The 24,718-nt window shown below is 37.2% G+C and overlaps 1 protein-coding gene and 1 non-coding gene across 5 annotated transcripts in view; both read left to right on the top strand.

Annotated features, from left to right (window-relative positions):
• The window catches only part of EFL1 (elongation factor like GTPase 1), a 132,597-nt gene that overhangs the window by 85,151 nt on the left and 22,728 nt on the right, over positions 1-24,718 (top strand). For all 4 annotated transcript variants that reach the window (XM_034939286.2, XM_034939287.3, XM_055098262.2 and 1 more), the window contains 2 exons: positions 13,700-13,831; positions 19,831-19,978. In XM_034939286.2, coding sequence (XP_034795177.1) covers positions 13,700-13,831; positions 19,831-19,978 — 280 coding nt within the window. The remainder of the gene's footprint in view (positions 1-13,699; positions 13,832-19,830; positions 19,979-24,718) is intronic.
• LOC112437251 (U1 spliceosomal RNA) lies at positions 3,595-3,756 on the top strand. Its single transcript, XR_003025887.1, has one exon. It is a non-coding gene; the product is annotated as a U1 spliceosomal RNA (small nuclear RNA).

The raw sequence follows: 24,718 nt of genomic DNA, 5'->3' as shown, positions 1-24,718 counted from the left end.
ATTCAGAGAGTCACATATGCAAGACCATCACATTCCATACTGTGGAAATCATCAACTTGAAATCACTTTCACATTATTTTCCTAACCTACATTTTGCAGCACTTTCTCTCTGGTTTTCTCAGAGCCAAAGAAATATTTCCCATGATGTGAGCTGAGATTATTTTACTCTGCTAGTAGTTAGATTTTGGCAGTGGTAGATGGTAAAAGTGGAAGGAGACACTTGAAAATTCTTTGGGTAGTGTGTTGGATGTTTTTTAATAAATAAATAAAGGCAGCAGTAGAGAAGCATGTGGTGCTGGGAATTGTTTTGCTTTCCCAAAAAATGAAGCAGACCAAAATCAAGGAACAGTTTTCTGAGCCTTTTTGAGCGTCTTCCAATGGGTATTTAAAAGACCAGAAACTTCATGTGAACCACAATGTCAGGAGCCAGAGGGTAGACAGAAGTATGCAGCCAGGAGGAGGCTGTTTACACGCACTTGAATAAGGAAGTGATTTGGTTGAGGACAGACCTGGCCAGGAGAATCATTGTAAAGACTTCGCAATGAAAGCCACATTTTATTAGTCATTAGAGGGTGTGGAGAAAAAAGATACAAGGAGATGAACCATGTGCTCTCCCCTTTGCTGCCAGTTCTTTTTTAAAGGTTCTGAAATGGTTTATTTTTATCAGTTGCAGTTATTAGCATCTCTAAAAGACTCAGAAACACTTAAAATACCCATGTAATTTGTGTCAAATAACATTTTAAGTATACTTATTGATGCATAAGATGCACATAGAAAAGTATGCAAATCTTAAATGCACAGCTTGATGAATTTTCATAAACTGAACATATGCCAGTGTAACTAGTACCCAGACCCAGAAACAGAACCTTACAAACATCCCAGAAGCGAAGCTCCTTTCGAATTACTGCCACCACACCCCTTCACCCTATTAGATTTACCTGATTTTAAGCTTTATATATAGAATGTGCTCTTGCATTGGGCATTTTTCATTTAGCATTCTGTTTATGAGGTTCATCCATGTCATGGCACATGGTTGTGATTTGCTCATTCATGTTACTGTGTTGTGTGACTACCAGTTTATTTATCCACTCTTCTGTTGGTGGATATTTAAGTAATTTCCAGTATTTGACTATTATGAATATTGTCACTTTGAATATTCTTATACATGTCTTTTGGTTAATATGTCTGCTTTCTGATGGAAGAGAAATTGTTGGGTCATAGAGTAGGCATATGCTCAAGCTTAGTCAATGTACCACTTTATGCTTCCACCAGGGGTATCTGAAAGTTCCAGTTGCTCTGTATCTTTGTCCATACTTGTTTTTGCTTTCATTCGAGTCATTTTTGTGTGTGTGGGGTAGTATATTACGTAGATTTTGCTGGTGACTAGAGAAGTGAGAGGTCCTTTTCATTTATATATTGACCATTGTTGTTTACTGATTTGTGGGATGCCTGTTAAGTCTTTACCCACTTATAGATTCTCTGCCTTTTTTGTATTGATTTATAGGCATTCTTTATATATTCTGCATAAAAGTCCCTGGATGGGTATATGTATTGCAAATATTTTCTCCTTTGCGAGTTATCTTTCTGCCATCTAATGATGTCTCTTGATAAACGGAAGTTCTTAGTTTTAATATAATCTAATATTTTTCAATTTTTTCTTTTACGACTAATGCTTTTTGTGTCTTGTTTAAGAAATCTGCTTATTCCAAAGTCATGGTGATATTCTATGTTGTTATTCCATAAGCTTTTTTTTGTTTTACTTATTGTATTTAGATCTGCAATCCATCTGACACTGGTTTTTGTAACAGAGGTCGGGTGGGAGTCAATGTCAATTATTTTTTTCAATCAGGTATCTGGTTGACTTAAAACCATTATCACATCCCCACTGTACTGCAGTGTCACCATTGCCAAATATCAGTTTGTGTAGTTTACATCTTCAATAATGGCAGCTCTTTAATTCAAAAATTATAGTAGCTTGTGTCTAATAACTTTTCCTGGTAAAAATTATAATTTTTTTGTTTTAAAAGATTACTTGTAATCTCAATACTAGCATTCCTACAGTTTGTATTTTAGTTATTATTATTCTATTTTTATATCATCCTATTTACATTGAATTATATATTCTACTTTATTTCTAAGTAATCTTCAAAATTCAGTTTTTAAGATGTAGTCTTGCTCTGTTGCCCAGGTCTTGAACCTCCTGGGTTCAAGCAATTCTCCCACCTCAGCCTTCCGAGTAGCTGGGATTACAGGTGCCTGCCACCTTGCCGGCTAATTTTTGTATTTTTAGTAGAGACGGGGTTTTGCCATGTTGGCCAGGCTGGTCTTTTAACTCATGACTCCCAAAGTGCTGGGATTACATGCGTGAGCCACTGCACCCGGCCAATACTGTGTTTTTATAACATAAAATTAAAACCCATAACTACTGTAGTATAAAACCCCATTCATATTGAAAATGGTATTAATACCAAAAATTCAACCTGTAGTTCTGGTTATTTCATTGATCTATTAAGTAAGAAAGAAAATGTGAAGGTTGTATTTTTTCAGTCCACAATAACAGAACTGCTTCTGTTCTTGTGCTGCTTCTCACCAGGAAGTAATGCGTGCCCTGGAAAAGATAACTGGCTTGACTTGAAATGATCTGTATTTGCTTAAAAATTAGTTAACATTCTAATATTGTTACTTTTGCCTAATATTGTTACTTCAAGTAAGCTGTATCAGTGTCACAGTCAGTACCTGTGCCACATCAAGATGCAGACGTAGGGCAATAGTCTCAAAAATCCCAAGCTTTTGAAGCTTGGGATTGGAATAAATACTCAGTAATAATGTGACTGCACTGTAAAAATGCTTCAGGAGCACTTACAATAAGAAAATGTGAGAAAATAGAATGTGGGATTTCTGTCTTCATCTCTGTCTCCCCTGTGGTGCACAGCATGAGTTTATAAATATTAGTCATTACTAGACACTTAATGAAATAAATCTAAAAAGCACAGAAGACATATGACATATTCTTTCAGCAACTGTTCAGAGCCTGCACTCAAGGAAATCATAGTGTACTACAGTGTAAGATTCTACAGGACCCTCCAGATTCCATAATTCCTGAATTGACTTTGTAGAAAATATTAACCTTTGGAAAAGTGATCATTGCAAATGGTAAAGGACACAGGAGTGGCATCGGGTGATGCAGGCCCACATGTAATTCCACGGTGGCCTGTGAGTAGATCTGGAGATTAGGGTTTGGCAATGGGACTAAGGTTCAACACAGCCTTCTTAAACTGAAGGCTAAGACTCCTCACTCTCAGGACCTTGGTTAACCTCAAGAAACATTCCAGTTCCCTATCAGATAGGAATCCAAGACTCCCTCTGTGGACACCAGGCACCATGAAATCCAAGTCTGGCAATCCAGAGGTGAGACCACAGTTTCAGTTTCTAGGGTCTAAATTGATTAATGCAAATGTAATCCATTTACAGTATAATCCCAGGTTCATTGCCCTGTGGTAATTCAAACAATGTGAGCATTCAAGGCACAGAAATAACAAAAAGGCTTTTTTTAACTTCTGGTTATTTTTAAACATTTTTTTTTAATCATCATAGATACTTACTTGGTGGGGGAGATACCAAGATCACAAAGTTGGTTTCCCAGGGCGAGGCTTATTCAGTACACTCCAGGTGTGCTGACCCCTGCGATTTCCCCAAATGTGGGAAGCTCGACTGCATACTTTGTGGTAGAGAGAACTGTGTTCGTGCTCTCCCCTTCTCCCCTGACATAAATGGTTTTTTTTTTTTTCGTTTTTTGAGAGGAGTCTCGCTCTGTCACCCAGGCTGGAGTGCAGTGGCACCAACTCGGCTCACTGCAAACTCCGCCTCCCGGGTTCACGCCATTCTCCTGCTTCAGCCTCCCAAGTAGCTGGGACTACAGGCTTCCGCCACCACCTCCGGCTAATTTTTTGTATTTTTAGTAGAGGCAGGGTTTCACCATGTTAGCCAGGATGGTCTCCATCTCCTGACCTCATGATCCGCCTGCTTCGGCCTCCCAAAGTGCTGGGATTACAGGTGTGAGCCACCGCGCCTGGCCCAAATGTATTTTTTAAAAAGAAAAAAAAAATTGTTTTATCATCATAAAAATAGTACATTTGGTGAGACCATTTGTTTAAATATAGAAAAAATAAAATGAAAATGACCTTTAACCCCACTATCCAGACGTAGCCACTATTGACATTTTGGAATATATCCTCCAGCTCTTTTTTTCTGTGCATATATATATGTTTTCTTATATATTTTATTTATGCATTTAAAGTTGTAATTTTAAAGTACACACATTTTAAGAGAGGAAAGATATACTTTTTTACAAACAAGTTAATTATAGAATATTTGCAAATTACAGAAATAAAAAGATAAAAACCAGGAGCTGACTGAAACAATCATTCACTTTTTAAAACTTTAAAGTATTTCAGACAATAGATAATATAATGAACATTCATGTACCTGCCATCCAGACTCAACTAATTTTCATGTTTTTCTTTAATTATACAACTTTCTTTATACCTGGTGAAATGTTAGCTATCTAAGTCCCTTATCCCATCAATAACTCCCATATTCCTCAGCAGTACCACTTCTTTAAACTTGCTGTGTAATTTTGTCTTCCAATGCTTTAAAACTTGTTTGTAATTTCAGTAGGTGTCAGCAATATTTTTTTTTAATTTTTAAACTTTGCATAATAGTATCATATTGTTCATGACCTTCTGTAACATGCTATTATTGTACTGTTTTATGTTTTACAGATTTTTTTCCCATGTTGATTCCATTGTATGAATTCATTATAATTTATTTTTTCAATCTTCTGTTGGTGGATATTGAAGGGTGCTTTCGATTTTTTGCTGTGACAAACACATTACCGTGAATACCTTTGAACATTTTTTTCCTTGTGCACATAGATGAGTTTTTCTAGGGGGTACTTCTGAACCCTGTCAAACTCTACCTTCTTTTCATAACAAATATTCTGACATCACTTTTACTACCCAGGAATGAAATTCAAAGATAAAATAATCTGCCTGCCTGCATAATTTCAAAAATATCAGTATAATACTTTAATGTAAGGGATAAATAAAAGTGAAGTGATTTACAATAAAATAACATGCATTTTAGTATATAAATGTTCCAGTTTGACTACATGAGTTAAGTCAGATATTTGTAGTCACCATGTTTCTGTGACAGTCACAGATGTAGCTTGATACAGATATATGGTATTGATGACTCATACGCCATGAGTGACTGTCGATAAAATGTTGAACAGCTTGTTTTCAGAACAAGTTCATTCTTCCTTTGATTTACATGGTAATTCCATTTCTGAAAATTCGGTGTATATTAAACTACAAAAAAGTCTTTGTTATTAAAATGGAATTAGATTTAAACTCAGATTATTATGAACAGGTTTGTCCAGCAGAATATTCAAAAGCTGTACAAAGAGGGTAATTCTTGTACGGGAAGATATTTTCACACATGCAAAGCACTGGCCCCTGCTCACTAACTGCCAGTAGTAGGCCCCAATCAGAAACGCTCCCACCAGTCACTCACTATAAATCACCTAGAGAGGGGTTGTATGGCTGTGGGTGATGTGCTGTTGGTACACAATTGTGCCTGTTCTCAACACTGTTCTGGGATATACAACTAGAAATCACATTGGTGAGTTGCGCAGTCTAGTCATACTTTAATGAATATTGCAGCTTATTCTCCCTCATAGTTGTAACAATTTTTGTTCTTGTCTACAGTACACAAGACCTACTTTTTCTGCACATAATTGCCAGCACGTGGTTTCTTCAGACTTATACCAGTTGTATTGGTGTGAAATAGCATCTGGTTTTAATTTGCATTTACCTTATTATCAATGAGATTCTTTTTTTTTTTTAATGTTTTTTGACTGAGGCTTTCTTTTCTTTTAATGTCTTTTCTTGGACTATTTATATTCTTTGTCTAGATTCCTATTGGGTTGCCTTTTTTCATTGATCTGTACTAGTTGTTTACATATACTTAACAATTTTTTGTCCCCTTTCGACATTGAAAGCATCTCTTTGTAGCTTTTATCTTTACAGGGTGTGTGTGTGTGTGTGTGTATATATAAATTTTAACTTTTATTTTCAGTACAGGAGGTATGTGTGCAGATTTGTTACATGAGAGTATTGCATGATGCTGAGGTTTGGAGTATGGATTCTATCACTTTGGTAGTAAGCTTAGTACCTGATAGGTAGTTTTTTATCCAACCTCCCTCCCCACTCTCTAGTAGTCCACAGCGTCTGTTGTTCCCATATTTGTTTGGTATCTTTTGTTTTGAAGTTTTTAAAATAATGTAGTGAGTCTTACAAATCTTCGGTCTTATGGTATCATATGATTTGTGCTTTCAGGTTTTATGTTTCACATTTAGGCCTTTGATCTACATGAAATTTCTTTTTCTAGATGGTGTATGACGCAGATGCAATTATATCATTTTTCACATTTCATTGGCTAATTGTTTCAATGCTATTTACCGAATAGGCCTACCTGTCTGCCACTGTTGCCCCTTCGTCATTTCCACATTCCCACACGTGTTGGTCTTTTTCTGGGCTCTTCATTTTTTCCCATTGATCTGTTGTCTATCAGACCGCTGTCACTACACTGCCTATTTATTTTTATCCCCTGAGGTTGTGCCACTTGCTCAAGAAGAGAGTTATGAACTGACCCTTAATATTTTCCTTTAATCTGATCCACGACTAACAGAAATAGCTCACAGTTCAAGGTGCCCTCCTCTAGTTTCAGTTTCACCTACTCATTCAGCTTTTCTTTAGTTTTCTGTTTCTTTGATCATTTCAATCAGGACCATTTGTATACCTGTGCTGAAGTTGCCATTTCATCCAGAAGTGACTCTGTTTCCTGATTTTAATTGGAAATATTTAGGGTTTAAAGGTAGAAGGAATTCAGTTATGATTTCCTGGTTGTGTAAAGCCGTATCTCTTCCCCTTTCTTTTTGTCTTAAAACAAATTTCCAGCATTGTTTTCAACTATACTGAGCATTTTGTGCTTCTGACTTACTGAATCTTGTGTGTTTCCCCCATTTATTTAAGTCATTTGAATTGGAATGCAGGACATGTTAAAGGAGTATCACTTAAAACCATGTGTTACTATATAAAATATAAATTTAGGTAAATGGGACAGGATACAAAACTCATAAATGGATCTGATCCTGAATATGAATTTATGCCTCATAAAGAAGTTATTACAGCTTTCCTTGTAGTTAACAATATATACAAAAAAATTAAATATGCAATTTATGTCATACTCCAAAATAGCTCTTAAATTTGATTAACAAATCTATGAATAAAACCACTGCTGCTCTGACTGTTAGAACCACCACTGCCACTACTTCCACTTATTGCATAAGGTTAGAACTTTATAACATTCAAGTTCCTTGGATTCCAAATTGAACATAACAAGAATGCATGTTGACTAAAGAAAAGAAAATGAATGGGATGGAAAAGTCTTTTCACTTGTGCCTTGTGCTCCACCCTGCAGCTGTCAATAATGACCTTGGTTTCTCACTTAGACATCCAGTGGTGCCATTTCCACACCTCATCACTCCTTCCCATGTCCTCTGTGTGGTTATTTCCATACTCCTGAATGCCATTTTCTCCAGGAGGCCCATAACCTTTTCGGTTTCTGTCTTCACATGAACAAAAAGTATACTTTTCCTATTATAAGATGTGTCACATTGTATCGTAATTAACCGTGTATTTGCCTTTGTCCCTCACCAGATTTTAAACTCTGTGAAGACCGCAACTGTGCTTATGTGCACTCATTCATTGAGGAATCTATGAAGTGCCTATTTTGGTCCTTGCCATTAAAACTGAACTCATTGAAAGACTAACAGGAAGTTGAATAACTGTTTATCAATTATTTGAAAGCACAGCTTCCTGAGCTTTGAAACTTAGACGCCAAATGGAAAAAGCTCAAAAAGTTACTGTAGAGAAAAAAATAGAAGCAAAATGAAAAGAGAAACTATAGTCTGGAGAAAAAAAAATGTGAAAGAGTTCAAATGTTTATTACATAAAGAACTAATACAAATGATAAAAGTTATAAACCTAAAAGAATAGACAACTGCTTTGAACTAGTAATTTATCTGCCTAGTTGTCCATGCCAGGAATCTGGATTTTATTCTTGTTTCCTTCTTGTCCCTTCTTCCCAGCTCCTAAAAAACCACCAAGACTTGGCAGCTCTACCTCAGTTCTCTCTAATTTCTCTGTAAGATCCCAATTTATGCTCCAAGAAAGGATCATAAGAAAGCCAGACCACCACCATTCTATTAGGAACAGACTGACCCAAATGGAGCTTCATTCTCACCAAGAAAATGATACAGTTGTGAGTGTGGTTAGATCCTTTTTGGGTAGATCCTCTGTAGATTCTTTTTGTCCTGTTAGGACACACCAAGAGATGATAAAATACTAGGCCCCACTCAGGCATTCTACTCTGTTTCCAAGCCCCATATGGAATTTCTTCCACTGTTTTAATCCTAGACCCCCACACTGAGAACCGCGTTATTCCCTTGATGAGAACCAAGCTCCATTGGGTCAGTCTGTTCCTAACTGAATGATGGTAGTCTGGCTGTCTCAGGATCCTTTCTTGGGGCATAAATTGGGACCTTACAGTGACACATTATAAAACTCAACTTGTTCAGGACACTGAGGGACAAGTTTCTACCTCTTCTCAAATACAAAGATAGTAAGCCAGCATATTTCCAGGAAAAAAGAGTTTTCATTCTTTAGGTGTTAATTTTTCTTCTCATTTTACTGGGTAGTTTCTCTTCTGAGAAAAGGGCCCACAGATCTTGAAGTAATATGTGTAAGAACTATTATTACATCTGTAATCCCAGCACTTTGGGAGGCCAAGGAGGGCGGATCACTTGAAGTCAGGAGTTCAAGACCAGTCTGGCCAACATGGTGAAACCCCATCTCTACTAAAAATACAAAAAATTAGCCGGGCGTGGTGGCAAGTACCTGTAATCCCAACTACTTGGGAGGCTGAGGTGGGAGAATCGCTGGAACCCCAGGAGCCGGAGGTTGCAGTGAGCTGACCTCGCGCCACAAGCACTCCAGTCTGGGCAACAGGGCGAGATTCCGTCTCAAAAACAAACAGACAAAAAACTGTTATTAGCTCAGTCTGTTCCTATGAGAAGAAAAAAATTTATGACATAGTGATGTTATAGTTGCAAGATTTTTCCCTAAGGCCTACTATAACACCAAGAAGTTAAAAGGCAGTTGATTTAATGGACTTGTTTAGCATGATGGACAGACTTGACCCATCTTCTGAAAACCTTAGTTAAGCAATACTGATCCACTTTGGAGATGCTGGCCAAGCAGGCTTGGAAAAGGTTGACAAGAGTTATAAAGCGTGTGGATTCCCTGTTATTCTTTGTAGTTGAGTCAAAGAGCGCAGAATCTTGAGTTTTGATGAAAGATGCAAAACCAAGGCATAAAATTGGAAACAGAGGATATGAGCTGCTTTGGTATCCAAATGCAAGGGGGCCTAAAGCAGAAGATGGTCTTTCAAAACTAAGGGTTCTCTAGATTCCCACTACCTGGGGAGCTTGTACTTAAAAAAAATCCTCATCTCTCTTCCAAAGTGATGTTCTCTCACAGGCATGAGGCTGTGTGGATGTTCATGACATATGACTTGCATTTACTGCAAAGGTTTAAAGAGATCCATTAATTCAGCTTAAACAGGTTAACAGGAACAGGTTGATGGTTCTTGGGTGAAGAATGTTAAAGTCAGTTTGAAATAAAACTTTGGTGATTAAGAGACCATATTCTAACGTTTTTTCCCACAAATTTTTAAAATTCTAATAATGTTAGAATTAAATTGTAACAGTACAATGAAAGAGCACTTTACAAATCCAAATTTGCCTGAAGATGGTAATTCTGTTCCCTATCCAGACAGCTAACAGGCTCGCCCCCAGAAAGCAGTGTTAGTATTCACTAATGGTTTTACCATCTTCCTGCTTGCCAGTGTAACCTCATCCTAGATTGATTAAACCTGTGCAACAGGGAGTTGTTAAGAATAGTAAAAAAAGTTTTCAACAGAAGGTGAATTCATCTCTCAAGCCTCACACAATTTTTTTCAGTCTCTTATCATAAAAGATACTCTCCTTAATATTTCTTTCTGAAATTCTTCTTAAAGGGAAACATTTGGGACAGCCTAGAAAAAAAAATTTGGCTCAACAGTCTTTACAAAATACTGGTTTTTGAGTATGAGGAATTTGAAGGGTGTAGTATACAGTCTAGCAAGGACCTATGTACCCAGTTGTCATTCCAGTCTGTGTGAACATAGAGTTCACATGCCAATTTATTTAATTTTATTTGTTTTATAGAGAAAAATCAGGATCATAAAGGGCTTGGGTTTGATCACTTATCTTCAATCAGACAAAAGTACTGGTGTTTCTATAAAAACTAGAATTCTTGGCATCTAGTAAATTGCTTTAGCTCCATGTTCCTCAACCTGCTGTCTCTTTTATTTCTTGTAAATCACATGTACTTTTTTGATGAACATAAAAAAATACTGGTGCCCTCTATAATCCATGAAATGTGAAAATAAATATAGTGACTAAAATCAAATCAATGGCATGCTAATTTTGAATTTTATTCCCCCATGCTATCACTCTTCTTACCCTGGGAATTCTGAAATGATTACCCGGAGGGAACATACTTCTCATCCCCCAATTCCAGTTGAAAAATGCTTTAGCAAATGTGCTTTCTGTGAAGAAATTCTTTGTCCCTAATTGTTATAATTTTCACTAAAGTGACTGAAATGAAAATCACATGATTTAATTAGAAAAAAGAAGGACAAGAAGTTTATGGTTATTACAACAGTGTAAATTATGTGTGACAATAGAGAAGAAAAAAGAGAAATATAAAAATGAAAATAGTGGCAATATTAGAATGATGGGATTGTGGGTATAATGTCCTTTTTCAAGATTGTACTTGCTGATGTTATTTTTAAAAACAAAAAGTTGCTTCAGACTGTATTTTGTGTAAAGAACAAGTTGTGCATTTAATAATTGATAGCAAATCAAGAAATTCTCAAAAGGAATTTTAAAGTCACTTTATAGTGATTCATCTAGATCATCTTAATGGTCCTCCCTTTCCTAGATTTTAAAATTATATTTAAAAATAAGTAAAAATGTTGACATGTAGTACAGGTAGTGAAGTTTTTACTATCTTTGGAGCATTGCTTTTTCCATAAATTCTAATCTTAGCTATGAACATTGTGGTCTTGACTTTTTGTTTCTGGGAGAATTATAATCATGTTAGCAAATCTGGGCATATCTAAATAGCAAGAGTAGATTCGGTAATTGGAACAGCAAAATGTAAACCAGAAGTTCAAAGAGACAGTGTTTAAAATATACTGACCATCTGCAGTCTGCATCCCTGGTAATACAGAGGAAAGACCAGCATTTATCTTTTCATTGAAACCATGTGCTGTGTGTGCAGGAAGGAAATGCATGCTGGTCAGAGGTCAGAAGCAGGATGAATGAGGTTTGAAAGGGAATATTTACTGTGGGGTTTTCCTAAACCCTTAGCCTCTAGGGAGATGTTATTTCTAGTAGACTTAGTGGAAACTTAGACCCAGATCTGTTACATCATAGTACCAATGGGAGATGTAAACAAGAAGCTATAGCCAGGTATTACTGTGTGTGCCGAGCTAAGAGGTATAATAATAAGAAATTTAGACTTTGACCAAAGAAGTATACTGGAGGCACAGGAGGAATTTAACATCCTGGAAACTTTAGTCTGAAGAGGATCCCATGCACACAAAAGGTCTGTAAATCATGTCCTGTGCTGATTAGTTAAAGGAGCTAATGATACTTAATGTGAGGCAGAACAGAGTTAAAAGGATCTGACAAATGCTTTCAAAATCCAAAAGGTAGTTGGTGAAAGTGAAAGAAGCACATTTTTTGTGAACCTTCGGAGGTTCCACACACTAAGAACGATGTGTGGAATTGGGGAAAGACAGATTTTAGAATACTGCAAGGAAGATTTTCTTAAAGTTGGAGCTATCTGTTAATGTAGTGAGGTGGTAAATTCTAGTGGATGTCTGACGGTAGATGTTCAGGTGGATGTTAGAGGGAGGTTTCCATACTGTGTAGTCAGACAACAAGAAACCTCTAAATTATCCTCCAAGTTTGTGTACCTGAAGCCTCTGCTTCAGTTCCCCTCCACCAGTCTGGATGTGTGATTCGGTGGCCTCCCATCACCCTGTACCTTTACATCAATTGGTCAACTAAGGACAGCAAAGTGATTTTCTTTGTTTCCTTTCTTCAACCCAAAAGCACAAAAATGGCCTGTGTGTGTGTGTTTCTCTCGCTCTCTCTCTCTCTCTCTCTTTTTCTCTCTCCTGTCCTATCCTTTCCTGTCCTTTTTGACGAGGTCTCAGTCTGTCACCCAGTCTTGAACTCCTGTGCTTAAGCGATCCTCCCACCTCAACCTCTCAAGTAGCTGGGACTATAGGCAGGTGTGCACCACCATGCCTGGCTGAATTTTTTGTAGCAAGAAGTCTCACTCTGTTACCCAGGCTGCTCTTGAACTCCTGACCTCAAGTGATCCTCCTTGACTTCCCAAAGTGCTGGGATTACAGGCATGACCCACTGCACTGGCCCTTTGTATATGTTTCTTAATTTGTTCTAAAATGTTGTCTACTCATAGTCTGGGTGTGAGATTCAATATGCCTCTTTATCACTCTTTTTTTTTTTTTTTTTTTTTTTTTTGAGGTGGAATCTCGCTCTGTCGCCCACACTGGAGTGCAGTGGCACGATCTTGGCTCACTGCATCCCCCGCCTCCCAGGTTCAAGCAATTCACCTGCCTCAGCCTCCCAAGTAGCTGGGACTATAGGCACCCACCACCACGCCCGGCTAATTTTTTGTATTTTTAGTAGAGACGGGGTTTCACCATGTTAGCCAGGATAGTCTCGATCTCCTGACCTTGTGATCCGCCGGCCTCGGCCTCCCAGAGTGCTGAGATTGCAGGCGTGAGCCACCGCACCTGGCCCCTTATCACTCTTTCTAAGACATTCTTTTTGCTTCCATCTGCTCAAAGACAAATATGCAACCTTCAGAGTCTCATGCAATCATCAGCCAAAAGTCTGAAGTGAGTGTATGGCAGGGGGAAGGGGTTGACTAGGATTCCCTTCTAAAACAGGGGGAGTATGGAGGGTGGCTTAGGGTAACATACTACATAGCAACATCACATTTTAAGTTTCTAAATTCCCTTTACTCATATGCAGATGGATTTGGCAGAAGATTATTTCAGTAGAGACACATCTTCATCAAATTAATATATTTTTAAAAACCAACTAAGTGTTAGAAATAATCAGTGTTTTCAGACAAATATATCTGGAAGTGATCATTTCTGTGGTTGAAGTAGCTATGCATTAGCCCAATCTGATATAATAGGATTTGTACATGTGGGAAACAAAAGGCAGAATTTCTGTATTTTGACAGCAATCAAATGGTATCCAGGTGTACAAAAAAAAAAAAAACAGTGCAGGTCCGCCTCATTTCTTGCAACATTTTGGAAGCATTTGGCTCTGTGACACATATACTGGGTTGATGCTGCTGTTTTTCTGACATAAATTCAGAATTTATCATCCCTTATTGACCGTATGGATCTTTTCTTCCTACAGGAATAGGAGGCCTTCAAGATTTTGTGCTGAAATCTGCAACACTGTGTAGCCTGCCATCCTGCCCACCATTTATACCACTCAACTTCGAAGCCACTCCTATTGTGAGAGTTGCTGTTGAACCGAAACATCCAAGTAAGATGACCTTATTTTTAAAAGCATATGTTTATTATACTTTTAAAGCATATGCATGTATTTAGTATTTGATTCCTCATGACTTGTTTCAGCAGTATATAATGAATTTTCATTGAGGTCTATAGTAGAAGCAACTCTTCAAAGGGCATCTAACCTCTGTCTTAGGAACATGCCATGGTTACAGGTACCTTTGCTGTCCAGGGAGACTGCATCTTCTTGATGGCAAAGACAAGGTCATCTCTACATCCCCCACAACCCTGGCATAGGATTGTAGCTTAGCAAAGCTCATGTTTATTTATCTATTTATTTATTTTTTTGAGGCGGAGTCTCACTCTGTTGCACAGGCTGGAGTGCACTGGCGTGATCTTGACTCAACCTCTGCTGCCTGGGTTCAAGCGATTCTCCTGCCTCAGCCTCCTGAATAGCTGGGATTACAGGCATCCACCACCACATCTGGCTAATTTTTGTATTTTTAGTAGATACGGGCTTTCGCCAGTTGGCCAGGCTGGTCTTGAACTCCTGACCGCAGGTCATCTGCCTGCCTCGGGCTCCCAAACTGCTAGGATTACAGGCGTGAGCTAAAGTGCCCGGCCAAAGTTCATGTTTTATGTGACTTCTTCTTAGTTGGAATCTTATCTCAAGCTCCTTAGTTCAGAATCCTTCATTTGCCTCTTCCCTCTAGGTTTGACAGATTATCTGCACACTGAGAATTTCCCGTCTGTTTAGAAACCACTTTCTGCACCTTTCCTGCTGGCCACCTGACATTCACATACACCTGACCATATAATAACAACTCCTTAGTCTTTGGCTTATAGTATTTGCCTAGTCAATCCTTTTTTACTTTTGTATTTCATGTCCCATGACTATTGCTAATCCTGAATCACTGTGACTTTGCTATTCCAGTGCTAGTGATTGTCAGTGAAGAATCTCCAGACCATGCCTTAAGGAAACCAAAGGACAAATGGTAAAATGGTAGTTTTCTGTTGAGGTGTATAATGGCCTCATTGCTCCTGAACATATGTATCCCTCCTCTCCCTGGAGCTAAGCCTTCTGAACTCGTTGCTGTCTCAAGTTCTAAGACATACCCCTAGCCATTAAGGATCCCTGGATCCCTAGAGCAGATACTTGGAGGACTGGACCTCTGACCTTTGGGGCCAGACCTAGTAAATAGCCATCTGCCTTCAGCCTCGAGATAGGAATTTTTTGTGGGCTGTCACTGTGGACTGACACAGTGCCTTGGTTGCTACACGGATTTATCCCATTCTGTGTAAAACATGCTTCCTCTTTTAGGCTTGTTCAGATCCTGGCCTTTCGTGATTTTGTTCTTTTATTCTACTCACTAGGCTGGCTCTAACCCCTGTCTACCGTGTTCAATCCTAAGAAATACATACAAGAAAACTCAGTTTTATTTAAGTTGTGATATTTGAGTCTGGCAACCATAGCTTATTCGTAGATGTTTCTACTATTTATTTGTATCCTCTTTCTTACTTAGTTTCTCTCTATTGCATTTGCACATACATTTTAAAAATAGGAAAAAATAATTTAAGCCGTAATTTTACTTGTTTATTTATTTATTTTGAGACAAGATCTCACTGTCACCCAGGCTGGAGTGCAGTGGCTCAGTCACAATCACGATTCACTGCAGCTTTGACCTCCTTGGCTCACGAGATCCTCCTGCCTCAGCCTCCCAAGTAGCTGGGACCACAGACATATGTCACCATACCCAGCTAATTTTTTTTATTATTTGTAGATGGGTTCTCCCCATGTCACCCAGACTGGTCCTAAACTCCTGAGCTTAAGCAGTCCTCTCACCTCAGCCTCTTAGAGTGCTGGGATTACAGGTGTGAGCCACTGTGCCTGGCCTAAGATGTGATATTTTAATAATAGAAATTTATAATTTTTAAAAGGCTCTGTTATGGTTATGTGCTAGTCTGTGGTCTCTGTTATGGAAGCTAAGTAAAAGCCCAACCCTAAAGAACCAGCTTCTTTGAAGGACTGGCTACATGAGATGAAGGATTCTAGTACCTAGTGTATTTCCTGTACTATAGCTGATTCATAGTAAGATTAAGTTCCTTTCCTTTCCATAAATGAGATAGTCTAATAAATAGAATTATTCAGGATTATCAATTTGTAGGCCAAAGTGTACTTCCTCATGTGTTTACATTAAGTTTATCTGAACTTTGTAAAAAATAAACTAAAATGGTTAGAAGGGGCACATAATTTTCTTCATAATTTTAAAAGGAGTATTGCTATTTTCTTCCCTTTAAGTATATTGTTTTTACTGGATTTACCTTGCATTTATTGACTGTGTTACTGAAGCACCCCATTTGATTTTTCAGTGTCTGAATTTTGTACTCTTTGTTTTGCCTTCTTGGTGTTTTTACATTGTCCACATGTTATTTTACATTCAGAATGTCTGGGGAAACTTCCCTTCCTTGTTCCTATGAGCTTTCAGAGGATATTTATTGTCTGTTTACTCTTTGCCCTAGTAACTTATGCTCATCCTTATTTTGGGGCAGTGACCCCCTTATTCATAGATTACATGTCTGACGACTATTGGGATATTTCACTCTCTTAAAAGACTTTGCAGTAATACTGCCTCTGAGAGGCACTGGACACATTCATTGTTTTTCTTGAATAGACCACGTATCCCCATGTCCTCTCTTTTTTTTTTATTGTGACAACTAGATTAATCCAGAAGACAACAGTTTGCTTCTTTTCTTTCAGGGAGAAGCAAATCGTGAGCATTTGTTCTTCCACTTTTCTTTCTCTAATTTCCCAAGTGGGGGTCAAAATGTCATGGCAGCCACCCTCTACTTCATGCCCACAGGTCAACTACAAACTCAACACAGAGAACTACAAATGTTCCAAAGCAATTATTATTTTCTTCATTATAATTGATCCTTGCTGTATGCCACACACTGTACTAAGGATTGTACATTGATTATCTCATTTAATCCTCCCAAAAGCCCTGTTTATTAGGATACTCTTTTTATTCTCATCTTCACATGAGGGAAACTGAAGCTTAGAGAAGTTAATTAATTTGCCCAAGGCCATACAGTTAGGAAGCAGTGAGGTCAGAATTCAGATCACTGCCTCAGAGACAATGCTGGATCTTCACTTGTGGGAATCCAAGAAATCCTGTTTATCTGAGCAGAGTAATTTGTTTCTAGAATTGTTTTATCCTTTATCCATATTAGTTAAAAAAATTTTTTGATACCTATGCTTATATACATATATGAATTTTTGTGCTGTTTTATATACATTATGAAGCACAAAATAGAAATTATTTAAAAACTAAGATGAAAATCAAATACCTAATTTTATTTGTATTTGATGAAGATACATACAGTATGTACATATAAGTATAGATAATATTGATTTGTGATTGTGGCTTATAATTGTTTTAGTTGTCTAATACTATGTAACATATTGCTTCAAAATTTAGTGGCTTGAAACAACACTTATTTTTCATAGTTCCCTTGGTCTGGAATTTGGAAGCGTTCAGCATCGTGTCTCTCAAGTAGTGGTAGTCATACATCACCTTGGGTGGTAGCCATCTGAAGGTTTGACTGTACTTCCAAACATGGGCTCACAAGTTGGTGCTGGCTGGGGAATCTCAGTTCCTCTCTACGTGACTGTTTGAGTGTCCTGCATGGTGATTGGCTGCAGCCAGCATTCCGAAACACTAAGGCAGAAACTATAATGCCTTTTGTGAACTAGCCTTGGGAATCACACATCATCCTTTCCACAGTGTTCTGTTGGTCACACAGGCCAGCCATGACTCACTGTTGGAGAGAGCTGCACAGTAATGTGAATATCAGGAGGCAAGGATGATTGGAGCCATCTTGGAGGCTGGCTACCACAATAATGCTTCCTTCTTTTTGAAGGTCTTGCCTGAACACTTTGTGATATAGCCATTCCAAGGTCAGCTTCTAGGTTCCATTTGTTAAAACACTTGATTTTAATGACCATTATCGCTGGAAAAGGCACCTCACAAAATTGCATAGTCCAAAGGGAAGAATGATTCGTTGGCTTCCTTTACTAAATCACAGTATCCATTTTAGTATCCCATTTTCCCAATTATTAAAAGGTTTTGGTAAAATGTATATAGTGAACATCTAGTTTTCCTGATGGCAGTCCATTTTTCTTACACTAATTAGAAGGTTTGTTAATTCTTATATCTTTATTGAACTATCCATTTGGTGATTTTAAGAACAGGTTAAGAAAATCACCTTCCAAATTGTAAGAGGTTTTTATACATTATAGATGAAGTATTTATGTTACCTTTGGCAACCAAATAGCTGTCAGCGGCAACATTTTCAAACACCTGATTTCAAAATGTTGTCTCCATGTTTCAAATTTCTTTTGAAAAAAAAAAAACAAAACTTTTCTTATTGTTAAACTGTTACCTTTATTTTACCTTGAAGAGACAGATTTAAGTGTGTATATATTTTTTCAGAAATATTTGTTGGGATCTCATCTTGGTGATAACCATTGTTTTTACTTTATAATTTGTTTGATGGAGAGCTGACAAAAAGCTTTGCCATTTCTTTTTTTATTATTCCCATGTGCTTATGTTATTAGTATTATAGTATTATCAGTGATATCTTTGCAGGAATCCTTTTAAGCCAGGTTTAAAATTCTGTGAAGGCTTAGTTAACACTAGATAATATCTGAAAATCCACTTAATTAGACAAAAAAAAATTACAGTATGCCAAAAAGGAACAAATGAAGGTGCCTCTGTCAACCCTGGACACAGTGAAATCCCACTTCCCGTCTTCCCTTGGGATTCTTTGCATTCCATATGTGGCTTTTGATCACCTGACCTACAAGGGTGCTGACATCCATCCGCAGAGCATGGGCTCTCTGGCTGGCTGCGCAGCTTCTAAACCAGGTTCTGCCACTTAGTTAGTCTGGGACCTTGAACACAAGTTTATTAGTTTCTCTATACCTGTTTCCTCATCTATAAAATGAGAACAATAATCATACCGCCTCATCGTTAATGAGCTCATATATGTAAAGTGCTTGTCTGGCACATTGTTAGTACTATGAAATGTTAGTTATTATTAGAACTTTATTTCAAAAATAAATAGGTATAGAAGTTCTAATATTCCTGCTCCCAGTTAATCGACTTTTATAAGGCATGTTGAAAATCATTGCATTGCAGAAAGTTCCTGTGATTTTGTTTGTTTGACATGCTGAAAACCAAGCATTGAGGAGTTGCTAAGTCTTTTCTTCAAATGTAGAATTGAAACAAGACTGCATAAAAACGTCTTCAAGACCAAGGTTTCTGCTAAGGCAGCTGTAGGAGACTTCCTTGGACCTGCCTTGAGGGAGCAGTAGAAGTTGAGTATGTGGAAAGGGGGTGAAAAAGCAGCTAAACCCAAGATGTAGGTCACAGTCCCTATCCCTACTCTCAACTCCCAGGAAAAAGCAATTATATATGAAAAACACATGCAGAACACAATGCAGAAGATGCCTTTAGCTCACCAGATAAAGTAGCTCGTTAGGGTATTCTAAAACCCAAGTTCTAGCAAGCAGTTTCACAAATAATTATTTTTAATATGAGGCTCTGGTACAGTTTCTTGAATATCATATTAAATGTTTCTTTTGCTTATTTGTTGATTTTATAGGTGATGTTTGAGGAAATGCTCTGTTTCATTTCTAGGTATATAATGTATACATTCGTTATAAGATTTAGGTGAATTCACAAGTAAAAAGATGGTAGCTTGTATCTGCAGAGTATTTGAAGAAGTAATATAGATCAGCTTTGGGAGTCTTGATGGTAAGCTTGCGGATGTGTCATGTTTGCTATCTGTACAAAAAAATTACTAGAAGGTAGTTTTCTTCACATCACTACACTATCTGGAAGAAAAATAAATTGTTGTTTTAAGAGTTTATTTCAATGTAATTTTCCCTTCAGTAGCCAGAGCCATTGTCTTTGAATTGTGTTAGTTCTTATATCATGTTTAATCTATTTCATTTTGTTAACCTAGGTGAGATGCCTCAGCTCGTAAAAGGAATGAAACTGTTAAACCAGGCTGATCCCTGTGTCCAGATTTTAATTCAGGAAACAGGAGAGCACGTTTTAGTCACAGCAGGAGAAGTCCACCTTCAGCGATGCCTGGATGACTTAAAAGAAAGGTTAGGTGAAAATGATAGCGATGGAGAAATGATAGCTCTCAATCAATGGGATGTTTTAGTGTTTCCTAAACCAGGTGAACTTAGACTGCGGCTTATTTTTGGAGAAAAATGAAATGCCCTCAATTCAAACATGAACAGTTATTCGATTGTAGACTTATTTTTTAATAACTGAAAAATGGCATTCACTGCCTACACTTGAATAATTTTGCATTTTTAGCTTAAGTCATAAAATGTTTTTCTGTATATGTATTTTACTTTAAGCATGTACACAAAACACACAAAATACCAGGACAACAAAACAAAATATTATTTTGTAAATGTTGGCTATGTAATTAGGATAGACTTCTTCTCTTATTGATGTGGTCTTTACAATGTAAACCTTCTGGAAATCTTTATGTTTTTCTATAAAGATGATATGTATTATAAAATGGGCATCCCAAATTTTTATAACGGGCATTTTTCTTCTTTGTTCCAAAGATAATGTATGTTTATTGCAGAAATTAGGAAAATGCAGAAGAAGAAAAAGAATCATTCAGTTATCATGCAGAAATAACCACCATTACATTCAGATTCATAAATCTGCACTGTTCTATGCATATTCAAATATACACAAATATCTATATACACAGTTCTGATTATTTGGTTAAGATAAACTTCTGGAAGTATTATAGCTAGCTCAAAAAGTATGCATATTTTTAAGGATTATGATCCATATTTTCCTCAAGAAAGACTGTTCTAATTTACATTATAACTAGCAATAAATATTTGAACTTGCCTCTTCTCAAACTTTTGCCAACTTTGCATAGTTTATCATTTTCTAAAAATTTCACCAATCTTGAAGACAAATGGAAGATATTCATGGTTAATATACATTTCTGTGCTTACTAGTAGAAAAAATTATAAACTGCCCTGTAATGGCCTTCCTTCTTTTTGTTTTTAAAATTTCTGGGACTATAATCATAATCATAACTAAAATAATAATTATAAATGATTGATATAATCATATATTAAATATTATATAACAGTCACTGTGTTAAGCACTATTTATCTCACTTAATCTTTGTACCACAGTAAAATCGGTGGTAGTAGTAACTATACAACAACACCTGGTACTAATAATAGAATGAGAATAACTGCTGCTGGCCAGGCACGGTGGCTCATGCCTCTAATCCTAGCACTTTGGGAGGCCAGGGCGGGCAGATCACGAGGTCAGGAGATCGAGACCATCCTGGCCAACATGGTGAAACTCCCTCTCTACTAAAAATACAAAAATTAGCTGGATGTGGTGGCGTGCACCTGTAATCCAGCTACTCAGGAGGCTGAGGCAGGAGAATTGCTTGACCCAGGAGGCAGAGACTGTGGTGAGCTGAGATCACACCACTGCACTGTAGCCTGGCGACAGAGCAAGACTCTGTCTCAAAAAAAAATAGAATAACTGCTGCTGCATTTATGTGGGATTTTGTAGAAGCTTCTACCAGATTCCAGAAACTAGACCGCTACCTCATGATGTATTCAGAAATTTATTTCAGGTGAGTTGTTGGTTAAAATGTAAAAGGCAAAACCATGAAGTGTTTAGAAGATAGTATAAGAGAATATCTTCAAGACCTCAGGGTGGCAAAAAGCTTCTTAATAGCATGTTAAGAGCACTAATGACAAAGGAAAAGCTTGATCATCAAAAGACACTATTAAGATAATAAGGAGGCTGACCGCAGGGTTAGAGAAGACCTTTATACCACTTGTAACAGACAACAGACTTATATCCCCAATATAGAAGGAATTCCTACAAATAAATGAGAAGAGCAGCAATCCAATAGAAAAACTGTACAAAGACTTGAAGAGGTACTTCATAAAAGAGGCTTCCAAAGGCCAATAAACATGAAAGACTATTCAACTTATTACTAATTGATGGAATGCAAATTAAAATCAAAGTGAGATACTTCTGCATACCCACTAGAGTGGTTAAATATTTTTAAGTGATATTATCAAGTGGTGGCAAAGATGTGGAACAACAAGAATTCACCCACACAACTAGTGGAGATATCAATTGGTACAACTATTTTGGAATATGATTTGGTATGATCTGCTAAGATGGGAGATAGGCACTTCCTGTGGCTTGGCAAATCTACTCCCATTTGTACCTGTATATACACAACACAAAGCTAGGCAAATGTGCATCAAGAATACGCATAGCAACAGTTTATTTATTTATTTATTTTTATTTTTTTGAGAAAAGGCACTCCCATTGGTCAGGCTGGAATGCAGTGGTACACTCTCAGCTTACTACAACCTCCGCTTCCTGAGCTCAGGCAATTCTCCTGCCTCGGCCTCCTGAGTAGCTGGGACTACAGGTGCACGCCACCACGCCCAGCTAACTTTTATATTTTTAGTAGAGATGGTGTTTCACCATCTTGGCCAGGCTGTTCTCAAACTCTTGACCTCAAGTGATCCAACCTCCTCGGCCTCCCAAAATGCTGGGATTACAGACGTGAGCCACCATACCTGGCCTCATGGCAACAAAATTTTAGTAGCCAAAAGTTGGAAACAACTCAAACATGTAAATGGATAAATAAATAAATAATGGCATATTCATACAATGGAATTCTATAGAATGATCTCAGTGAACAAAACTACAGCTATATAAAAGATAGGTGAATCTCACAATATAATGTTGAGCAGAAGAAGCCACTTCACTTCCCCCAAAAAGTGTTTGTTTGTATTTATATGAAGTTCAAAACATAGTGCACCAGGTTGGGTAACATAGCAAGACCTCATCTCTAAAAAAATAAAAATAAATTAGTCGGGCAGGTGGTGCATGCCTGTAATACCAGATACTCAGGAAGCTGAGGCAAGAGGGTTGCTTGAGCCCAGGAGCTCGAGGCTACAGTGAACTATAATCACACCACTGCACTTCAGCCTGGGTGACAGAGCAAGACCCTGTTTTTAAAAAAGAACAAAAAGAAGTGCAGTCCAAACTGAACTGTGGAGTATAAGGGGTTACATGGTTAGGTGATTTAAAAAAAATGGAGGCTATTACAATAAAAATTAGGATAGCAGTTACCTTCATACTTAATGGCATTGGGGCCCTCTGAGGGCTAAGACTGTTCTGTTTCTTGACTATACCATGTAGTAAACTATGGTGGGTGTTCACTTTGAGGTAAGTTATCATAGATCAGTAGATTTTTGTTTTGTGCACTGTTCTGTATGACTATTACATTTCACAATTATGCTTACATTAAGAATGTGTATAATGTTATAGAATTTGTTTAGTTCTCATAGGACAGAGCCTACCTTTTGGTAGTATATAATCTTTTTCAACTTCTACACACATCTTCAGGAATGGATTATGTCCAGGAATGGGAGACAAGGAGACTATATTGTCTCCAGGCCAGAGAAACTGTCAGAATTCTTAGCATCCAGATCTCAAGGTAGTAATAATCAGAGCAGGAAGCCACAGGAAATTGCCATGATGTAGCCTGAGCCTACCGCACTTTTTTTAGTGTCATCACAAGCTCTGCATTGCTAGGACTTAAAGAACCTTTGGTCCTGAGGTGCTTTGTGAGTGTGGCAACCATCACACACTTCCTTCCACAGCTTGGAGTGGTTTTAATTAATCATATAAATGATTACTACAGGAGACTTCTTGGGAGCCTCAGGAATTAGAAGGACTAAAGTGGCTCATAGCTCTTTTGACTATGTTACAGGAATAAGAGGGCAGTGTTGTAGATGTGTTCTCTCTCGTAGTTTCAGAAGCTTTGCCGTTGATTTTCTTGAGTGTTCTAAGTATATGAGCATATTTTTCTCTATGTAATGATAATTTTAGAAATATTTTCTTATTCCTAAGATTTTTAAGTGGCTTTTTTCTTAAAATCAAGAATAGGTATTGAATCTTATTGAATGCCAATTTAGCATATTTAAAAGTGGCTACATAGATTATTTGACATTTTTAATGTGGTATTATTTTAACAGATCTAATACAAATTAATTTTCATGTAACCTATAATACAAACTTCATAGTGTTGTAGTAAATTATTCCTTTAATGTACTGAGTAACTTCATTTTTCAGTATAGCATAATGACTGAGAGTGTGAATTCTGAAGTCAGACCTAAATTTGAATCCTAGCTTCTTCACTTACAGACTATTTGGAGAAGTTACTTAATCTTTCTTATCTGGTTTTCTCTTCTACAAAATTAGATAGTACTAGTGCCTACTAAAGAAATACTACATGTAAAACACTTAACACAGTGCCTCATACATAATAAGTTTTTTTTTTAATGCACATACCTGCATATCCATAGTTTGTGTTATTTTATCTTAGATTTTATATCTGAATTCTTAGGTAAGATTGAACTACAGTTTTGTGTATGTATACTGTCTTTGTCAGGTTTGAATATCAAAGTAGTTTTAAAAACATACAATGTCGGGTCCATCTTGTTGTATATCCTGTGAATATACAAAAAGATTGTAAATATACAATATACAACAATATCAAACTTGATATTATGTGGGAAAAGGGGCTTTCTGAACTTGGTGGCAGACTGGGGCTCAAGACCTATGATGTCCAGAAGAGTAGCTTCTACCCACATGCAGCTGTTTAAAATCAAATACAATTAAAAATTTAGTTCCTCAGTCATACTAGCCGCATTTCAAATGCTTAGTAGCTGTATGTGTCTATTTAAATTTAAATAAAATTAAAAATTTATTCAGCTGTACTAGCCACATTTCAAGGGCTCAGCAATCAT

The sequence above is a fragment of the Pan paniscus genome, chromosome 16 (genome assembly GCF_029289425.2).
Source record: "Pan paniscus chromosome 16, NHGRI_mPanPan1-v2.0_pri, whole genome shotgun sequence".
NCBI classification, from domain to species: domain Eukaryota; kingdom Metazoa; phylum Chordata; class Mammalia; order Primates; family Hominidae; genus Pan; species Pan paniscus.
The sequence above is the reverse complement of the archived record's forward strand: the minus strand, read 5'-3'. Positions and strand labels throughout refer to the sequence as shown.